The following is a 9,843-nucleotide window of genomic DNA, read 5'->3' as shown; positions in this document are numbered from 1 at the left end:
TAAAGTGGAGTCTGCTCTCAGGACATACTGTCTAAATAGTACTGAACACTACAGAATTGTACAAGAATATGTTGGAACTGCCCTTTCCATTTCTGGACATTAAAAAGCACAGAAGACCCTGTCACCAGCCCCTTCATTTCTAATCTGCTCCTCTCCAATACCCTAAAGCAGTGGGCACGAAGGGTGGCCTCTAGAAAGCAATCTGGGCACCATCTGGATCTTATAAAAAAGCAAAATTTGACTCCATTCCTGACCTAATGAAATTCTCGAGTGGGAGGAGGGGTCCTAGCAACCATGCTCTAAACAGCTGGGGAACTGCTGATTCAGCTGCTTCAGTTTCCTGAATTAAACTTTTATTCAAAACAAAAACAACAAAAACCCTAGAATTCCCTACTGGAGTCACAATTTGAACTTCAGATATTAGGAAATGGATATTTAGCTCCATAGTGGAGTGCATGCTTAGCAGGCTCAAGATCCCAAGTTCAATCCCCAATGTCATGAAAAGTAACTTTACAATTCTGTGTCAAGTGCATACAGCTGTCTTCATTCTTTTAAGTTATAGATAGATCAGAAATACACATTTTGTAATTCCATAGCTTCCATGTTGTACCATTAAGACAGGGAACTAGAGGCTCAGCAAATAGAAATGTATTACTCTAAATGATAGGCTGCTGCTTTCAATTAAGCTTTCTTATTTCAAGTTAAGATGCCTTGAACTCTATTATAGCAGCTTGTAACTAATTTTAACCACAAAAATGCCTAAAAGCCCAAGTAAGCATAAATAGCTAGATCTAATAGTTACTCTTAATCTATTCATGAATGGCTTTTAGATATGATACCTTTATAAAGAAAATAGAAGGTAGGGTCTCCAGATTACATCAGATTATAACTTTCTTGTCATTATAGTTTTATCCAATTAAATTGCTTGTCTGTACTTCGCCTCAGAAGAGAATGGATGAGAGCAGCTTAGATATTTTTATATTCTTGTGGAATTTGGCTATACATGTGTAAAGAATTGATATCTCTAAGCAGTGGAGGTAATGTACATTTTTAAAAATTTAATTCAGCCAACAGAATGATTAAATTTGTAACAAGCAGTTAGTACTCATCCTCTTCATCAAAGTTCCCAACTTCATTTAGGATAACACAATCAGAGTAGTGTTCAAATGGCTCTAGAAACAGGTGCATGCTAGTCTACATTGTTAATGTAATGCCTAAACTTACCAGAGTTTGCAGCTTATTTTGATAACTTCCAATTTCATCAACAATGAGGGAAATGTACTGTGTAATTTTAAAAAATGAACATTAGACTCAAGTATATGATGCAAGAAGAGGACCGTTTATTTACATTCTTATGACTCCTAGAAATATAGTGGCTATAATGTCTAACCATCTTATATTTTGGTACTCTATTTTTTTCAGAATAAAATTCTGTTTTTATATTATTTACACTTAGACTTTTTTGCTTCTATCAGAGCAGAAATTGTCTCATATAGACAAAATATAAACACACATATATGTACACACATACATGTATATATAATCTTACCATGCTAATTGTTTAATGTGATTTAATATTAAATTAGCATATTTAATATTTTAATTTTAGATATAGTGACTATTCTAGTTTGATTCAAATATTGGTGAATGAATTGTGTTAATCTATTATAAACAAAGGTTTCTGATGAACAGACAAACTTGGTTGCAATTCATAACTCTTTGTCCCTCACTGTCAATGAGACTGAATGAGCAAGTTTGCTTAAAATTAATTATTGCAAGAAAGATTAAAATTATTTTTAAAGATATTTTATAAGGTCTTTAATATGATATTACATCAAGATTGTGATACTTTGGTTCCAGCAATATGTCTTTCTCATAATCAAAAAGAACCATTTAGAAATAACTATCTTAAAAAACACTAGCATAGGAGATCAATATTACTGTGCCCTAATGTTTGATGTCTGATTATTCAAATCATACACTGTTTGGTCCAATTCAACTTTTCTTTCACAAAGTTTTCACTTACTGATTTATTCTACATGGGTATTTTATTGTGTCTGAACTTCAATTAAACTTCCAAAACAGAATTTAACAGTGATTTGTGTGTGATGTGTGTGTGTGTGTGTGTGTGTGTGTGTGTGTGTGTGTGTATCTGTCCTAGGGCAAAGTCAGGGCCTGTGTGTGCACTGTCCATGAGGTTTTCTTGCTCAAAGTTAGTGTTTACCACAGCTCCACATCTGGCTTTTTGGTAGTTTATTGGAGATAAGAGTTTCATGGCCATTCCTGCCTGGACTGGCTTTGAACTGTGATCCTCAGATCTCAGATTCCTGAGTAGCTAGGATTACAGGTATGAGTCACTTGGACATTGAGTGAGTCACAGGTATGAGCCCCATTTAGACATTGATTTTATGCCTCCTGCATTACATCTAGTTACTGTTCGTACATTTTAGCATAAAAACAAATGACTAAGTCAACTTATATTTATCATACATGTTGACAAATACTTTACAGATACCACATTTTATTTTCATGACAGTTCTCTAAGTTTCATATTATTACACTCATATAATAATGTGGCCCTGAGCAGTGATTTACCCTTATCACAAGTAGCAGATATGGGCCTTAAAACCAGATGGATTCAAAATATGTGTCTTGGGTTAGGGTATATATAGCTGAGTAAAAGCATTTTGCCTACCATGTACAAGGCCCTGGCTGATCTCCAGTACTACAAACAACAACAATCAAAACAAACAACCCACCGCATCCTATACAAGTTTGAGGTCATGCAGGTCAGGGACCTTGTCCTATTTCCTTTTAAGACTGGGGAAAGAAGAGCCATCTGAGATTGTTGTTCTGGGGAGTCATCTGTGGAGAAATTTGTAGCAGTGGTAGACTGGATACGGATTATGACTGTTTTTTTTTAATAGCACCAAATTTATGTTGAAAAGCCATCCATAATTCTTTCAGTGAACTCTATGGTCTGTAATTACCATAAATATTTTAGTTTTTTTTTTTGTTATTTGTGGCCCTACTCTTTGAATTCAAGATTTTGCACTTGCTAGGCAGACACTCTTCTGTTGAGCCATTCTTCTAGCCTTGTATTTTATTTTTTGGATAGCCAAGAAAACTTTTAGTTTATTTAAAATCCAGTTAAAGCACTGCAGTTTTTGAAAGAAACTTTTAGTGTGATCTTTATCATGCTTTATGAGGGGAATCATTAAGAGCCACAAACTTTTTTTTTATCTCAGCAACACAGACATCTTAAATTCAAAATAAGAGGTCCAAAACAAAACAAAAAAATGTAAAAACAAACCAAAACGAAAAAAAAATTTCAACAAAACTCTAAGCTAATCCTTTACTTTTATCTCCAATTAAAAATACATATAAAAATACATATCATTTTCTGCAACTCAGGGCTGAATGGCTGGCTGTATGTGTAGTGCACACATGGACACATAATTTATGTGCATGTGCAGCCATATATACATAATTACCGTAAATATTTTCTGTAGAGCAACTTTAACAAGACACACATACAAGAATCCTATTATCGTAAAGATCACTTGCTCCCTCTAGTGACCAGGACTAGGAATACCATATTTATAAGCATTTTAGAAACAGATTTGTGTGTATTTGTGTGTGTGCAATGTGTGTACCCCCTCATGACTCCTTAGTCACCAGAGTCATTTTCTTATAGTAAATGGGGGGCATTTTTAGTAAATTAAGGGTGTTGAGATGCTCCACATCAGGATAATTCCTTGTATAAAAGTATTTACTGTTAAATCTTCATTGGATGAAAACTATTATTTACTTTTAGAAACTAGCACTGTGTATGAAAACAACATTCCAAATTTCTCTATGTATATATATAGATTTCTATCTCTATGTATCTATATATCTATTTTTGTCTCTCAAATATTTCTATCTCTTTCTATATAGATAGATAGAAATAGATATTTGCAGAACTGGTTTGGAAGTCAGAATATCATGCTTACTATCACTTAAGTCACATTCCAGCTCTTTTTTTTCATTTATTTTTCAAAACAGCGTTTTACTATTGCCTGAGTCCAGCCTTAGACGCCCATTCTCCTACACCCATCTCCCTAGTATTTTGAATTACAGGTGTGTATTTTAAAAATATTGGATTACAGGTATACATTTAAAAAGCAATTTCTTTAGTTATGTGAGTGGGAAGATTGTGCACTAGAGGCTGATTTAGGGAAAAACAAATTCTGTGAGACCCTATCTGAAAAGTAACTAAAGCAAACGAACACCTGCTTAACAAGTGTGAAGGTCTCAGTTCAAACTCTAATACTACTACCTCCTCCCCCCACCACACAAATTTCTTATTTCATCAAATCTAAAATGAATTGTAAAATGTACTGTTATTCCGTGAAAATAAAGACTTCAAAATATTTTTGTCCTATATCATTCATGGCTGTATGTAAAAAGTAAATTATGTGTGAAAGAAGTAGTTTCATTAGTTTAAGTTTCCCATTTAAAGTGCCCTTAATCACTCTTTACTCACAGTTTTTGGTGTCCTTGGGTTTTAAAAAATGTTGTCTTTGGACCTTGAATAATTTTAGTGAGGACATTTTTTTAAAATTTTTATTTTATTTTATTTGTGAACATACTGTACAGAGGGATTACAATTGCATGGGCAGGATAATGCGTACATTTCTTACCAAGCATTGCAGCCTCCTCCTTTGTTTACCCTTCACATCACTTCCCAGCCTCCCCCTCCCCCCCATCCCAATCCTTCTCCTTCCCCCCCCCCCCACGTTGTAAAGCTCATTTTGGACATGACAATTTGTACTTAGTGAGGACATTTCTTAATGTCACCTTTTTATAAAAGTGTTTCTCTTAGATATTTTTCCTATGTCACAAGTAAATCTTCTTGACTTTGTCCCTAAAATACCCAGCAAAACAGGGATTGATGCTCTGCTCAAGTGGTAGAGCACCAACTAAGCAGAACAAGCCAAGTAAGCACAAGGCCCTGGTACACACCTTGGTACCATCAGATTGAAATGTCAAGAAGACAATAAGCAAGTTCACACATGCTCAGACTATGACTGCTCTTCTGCAATTGTAGGATGCTACTCCGTGGACAGTCATTTCAAAATATTAAGATATGAAATAAAAGTATGTCCTAGAACTGAAAAGATATGTACCATATAAATTCTCATCATTTAAGATAATTTTGCGGGGCTGGGAATATGGTTTAGTGGTAGAGTGCTTGCCCAGCATGCATGAGCCCTGGATTCGATCCTCAGTACCTCATAAACAGAGAAAACTGGAAATGGTGCTGAGGCTCAAGCGTTAGAACTCCAGCTTTGAGCTCAGGGACTGTGCCCAGGCCCTGAGTTCAAGACCCAGGTCTGGAATTTTTTTTTTAAAACTACCCAAAGTGGTGTTGTTTATGTCTCTGGTTCAATGCACCTGCACTGTTTTAGGTCGCATTGGCAGCTTTATTTTCCTTTTGTTTGTCCTTTAAATTAAAACTAAGATCTTGGATTTATTTCAAAAATGAGGTACGATGGCATACCATCTGAATTTTATGAAAGAAACATGGAGTTATAAAAAGCAAGTCAAATCTGATGGATTGGAAGCTAAGGCATTCAATTTGTTGATAAGAGGCGGGTGCAGCATCCTGAATTGTGCTCACCCCCGTGACTCGTGGAACACATCTTCACCACCCAGCAACGCTTCACTTGTAATGTAAAAAAAATCAAATCCTGATCGCAGTTCTTTAGCAACAGCTACCAAGGCCTTTCTAAAGGAGACTTGCCGATTGGCGAGCCCTCATTTTTCTTTATGGAAAGAGCCCTATGAACCGAATTTACTGGACAATGACGCCAGTCAATCAATCGGGAAGCTTAGAAATACAGGGTTATACGTTAACAGGGCCCTGACACGCTCGGGTTTGTTCCGCATCCATTTATGCACATCAAATTTCCTTCCCAGAAGACCGAATCCGTAACCCATCTTGAAACCAGACAAAGGGGGGTGGGGGGGAAGGCTGGACAGACAGGCCCGGGCACCAGCGCGCCGCGTTCTGGCGCAGTGGAGAGAGATGCTACGGCCCTGACGTCACCGGTTGCCATGGCAGCGCCGCTCTGGAGGCAGCGAGGGGCGGCGCCAGGGGCTGACTGCAGCAGCGCCGCTTTACCGCAGAGGACCGGGAACGCTCGCTGCTCGGCCGCTGCGGGTCTGACATCCACCAAAATGAGCGGCCTGGATGGGGGCACCAAGCTCCCCGTCGCCCAAGCCACGGCTCCCGGCGATGTGCCGGCAGATCCGAATCTAAACCGGTGCCAGGGCGTCGGCGAGGCGGCGCCGGTGATGGCGGACTCAGGTGAGCGCGGTCCGGAGGAGGCCGCAGCGGAGGGCGGCGCGCCCCGGGATCCCGTGGGGGACCACGGCCCCGCGCTCCCGCCTACCGCCGGCGATCACGGCGCCGCCGTCCCGAGAGAGGGGCCGGGAGATGCCGAGCCCCCATCCCCGGGCCCGGGCGCGGCCGCCTCCGGCACTGCGGCTGCAGAGAAAGATGACCCCAGCCCGAAAGATGGCGAGCCGCGCAGCCCCGCCGGGCCCAAGGCTCTGGAAGCCTGCGGCGCCGCGGGGTCGGGGGCCCTGAGGATCCCTGGAGCCAAGGCCAAGGAGACCACGACCAAGAAGGGCGCCATGTCGGCCGCGGCGGCCGCGGAGGGCGAGGCGGAGGCGGTGGCGGCGGCGGCGGCCGAGGAGAAGAAGGCGGCCCCCAAGGAGAAGAAGGCGGCGGCGGGCGGGAAGGAGGAGCCGCGGGCCCGGGCCCCGAAGATCAACACCTGCATGGACTCGCTCGAGGCCATCGATCAGGAGCTGTCGAACGTCAACGCCCAGGCCGACCGGGCCTTTCTGCAGCTGGAGCGCAAATTCGGGCGGATGCGGAGGCTCCACATGCAGCGCCGGAGCTTCATCATCCAGAACATCCCGGGGTTCTGGGTCACCGCGTTTCGGAACCACCCCCAGCTGTCGCCCATGATCAGCGGCCAGGACGAAGACATGATGAGGTACATGATCAACCTGGAGGTGGAGGAGCTCAAACACCCCCGAGCCGGCTGCAAATTCAAGTTCATCTTCCAGAGCAACCCCTACTTCCGAAACGAGGGGCTGGTCAAGGAGTACGAGCGCCGATCCTCGGGCCGCGTGGTGTCCCTGTCCACGCCCATCCGCTGGCACCGGGGCCAGGACCCCCAGGCTCACATCCACAGAAACCGGGAGGGCAACACCATCCCCAGCTTCTTCAACTGGTTCTCAGACCACAGCCTCCTGGAGTTCGACAGGATCGCCGAGATCATCAAAGGCGAACTCTGGTCCAACCCCCTGCAGTACTACCTGATGGGTGAAGGGCCCCGAAGAGGCTTTCGAGGCGCCCCCAGGCAGCCCGTGGAGAGCCCCAGATCCTTCAGGTTCCAGTCTGGCTAAAATGAGCCTCGGCCCTCCTGACGAGCTCCCGCTCACGTTTCCCCACCACCCTCCTGTGCTTGGCCGGCAGCATGCACCCTTCTGTCTGCTTTCTCTCGTACTGAGTTAATGTGGTCCTGTGGTTCCAGGTCTCCAGCCCTTGATGCTGAGACGGTCGGACTGTCGCTGATCCGTGTATAGACGCCTGTGCTCTTCTTCCTCTGCACTTTTTCCTGCTGTTCCGCATCACAGCTAGCGCGTTCCGAGTGCATGGCCTCTCCTGCTTTTATTGCCAAGCTCCGGATGGTTCGGACTGCTCTCCTTTGCATGGCTTGGACCCCTTCCCCCCCTGTCTGTGACGGTGGTCTGCTCCCCGTTTGTCGACGTGGTTCTCTGCCACGAGGAAGCGCGACCCATCTTTATGAATAACCAGCCTGGCTTCATGTGCTATGGCCGGCTCTGCTCCTGATGTCCTGGCAACGACGACAAGCTCTTTGAGTCTCACCACTGCAAGATGAACCTGACATGCCAACCCAGCCATCAACCCCAACTGCACAGTCCAGGCAGCCACTAAGTTGGGTCCAGCTGCTTTGCTGGCTGTTTCTATCTATTCTGCTTGTTAATCTGGTAGGACAAGCAGGAGGCTGGTGGAAGGTGTCTGTGTGTGTGTGTGTGTGTGTGTGTGTGTGTGTGTGTGTGTGTGAGTGATTTCTAGGCATGAGTGAAGTAACGTGAGTTTTATGTTACCATGTTGGTCTTCTTGTACCTTTAGTTTACTGTGCATCGTGATCGGCTACTGGTCATTATGGAGGCCTGTGTTTGGCTGCCTCAGAACTACCTATGGACTTAGGCTTCCAGGCAGCATACAGGACCCCCCTGCCCCCTGATTTCCCACAAATCCAATTGGCTGAGTCACTTTGAACCTGTATTCTTTCTCAGCCCTACAACTAACCACCCTTACTATAGATAGTCCCTCCTTTGCCTCTTCCACTCCCTCTCTGGTCATGACAAAGTTGTACGAGTAGGGGCACTGAGAAATATGGTTTCCTATCCCCCCTCCCTCTTCTTCCTTTTCTTTCTTGGAAGCAGTTACAGCTCACACAGAGACCCAAACCAGGCAGAGCAGGTGATGGGTTCAAGCCCCCCCCCCCCCCAGCCCGAGGGTGTGAACTAAAGCAACTAAGAATTCCTTTCACTTTTCTTAAGGATGCCAGCTTTTTCTTTGTCTTTGGACCTTTGGACTGCAGAAATGATCTAACAACAGCATTTCTGGCCTGCATTGGTCTGTATTATTTCATTACTGGCTCTATCCTACTGCCTGGCCTTTGGAGCTCTCACTTGGCAGCTTTTGCATTTCCTTCCCTGCATTTATCTTCACAAGGGAGGGCACAGGCTGCGTAGGTAGACCCCAGGGTTCCTCTGGAGGATGAAGGGAATGAGGGAACATGGGAAGTCTGGGTTTCCAGGGTAAGTCCCTGTACGTGAGTCTCAGCGCTGCTGGGGCAGTTTTAATGTGAAGGGGTGTGGTGGTGTGACCATCAGCCCTCACTTTTCCTCTCCTACTTTGAAGGCTTTGCCCTAAGCTCTCCAGGGGTTTGGGCACAATCAATGGGTGATTGCTGTAGGCTGAAATCTAAGTAAAGGCCTAAATGCAGAGGTGGAGAAAGCAAGCTTCCCCAGGAACCACAGGAAAAGATGCCCTGCAGGGTTTCTGATGGGGGAAGGGCAGAGCCTGAGGGACTTTGTCAGTAGTGGTGGGAGAATCAAATAGGATGTTCAGAGCAGATGGTCCTCCAGTTCTTCCTAACTCCTTGAATTCACGAGTAGAATTTTATTAATACTAGTCTGGGTGTTTTCTCTATGATTCTAGTAGTGTCCTTTATAAATGTGGGGGATTATGGTATATGCTCCTTATTTCACTGTGTGAGGAAAATCCTATTCCTTTCTCCATTTCGGCCTACTGACAAAATTGATGTTTACAGCCCTGCTTTCTGCTTGTCATTGTGAACACGTGCAAAAAAAATATTGAAATTTGTGTCCTGTGCAGTATGAAGACTTCTGTGAATATTCATTAACTAGATTAACTTGTTCTGATCTTTGTCAGTGTGTAGTTCTAATGTGACCTGTGAAGAGTTTGAAGACTTTGCGAATTGTTTCTGTGTCTCGTAAAAGTATTCTCAAAAAGAAAAATGTAATTGTTGTCTTACTTGATATCTCTTGCCCAAATAATAATGTACTTGATACTATGTTCCTAACCAGTGTAGGGATTAGGAGAATCACTGTCACACTAAATGAGAATCACTACTACTTTGTCTCTCTCCTATGTGCTTGAAGGAAAAAAATGTGACTGACACACTTCTTGTTTCCCTTCCTACAATAAAAATGAATAAAAAGTTC

General features: G+C 43.5%; 1 protein-coding gene across 1 annotated transcript; it reads left to right on the top strand.

The window, feature by feature from the left end:
- The first annotated feature begins 6,143 nt into the window (after positions 1–6,143).
- Tspyl4 (TSPY like 4) lies at positions 6,144–9,843 on the top strand. Its single transcript, XM_069986956.1, has one exon. The coding sequence runs from the start codon at positions 6,226–6,228 to the stop codon at positions 7,465–7,467; it is 1,242 nt and encodes a 413-aa protein (XP_069843057.1). The 5' UTR covers positions 6,144–6,225; the 3' UTR covers positions 7,468–9,843.

Source organism: Dipodomys merriami, unplaced genomic scaffold, assembly GCF_024711535.1.
Source record: "Dipodomys merriami isolate MVZ:Mamm:240054 unplaced genomic scaffold, mDipMer1.0.p SCAF_335, whole genome shotgun sequence".
Lineage (NCBI taxonomy): Eukaryota > Metazoa > Chordata > Mammalia > Rodentia > Heteromyidae > Dipodomys > Dipodomys merriami.
This window is presented reverse-complemented; position numbering and strand designations above follow the sequence as displayed.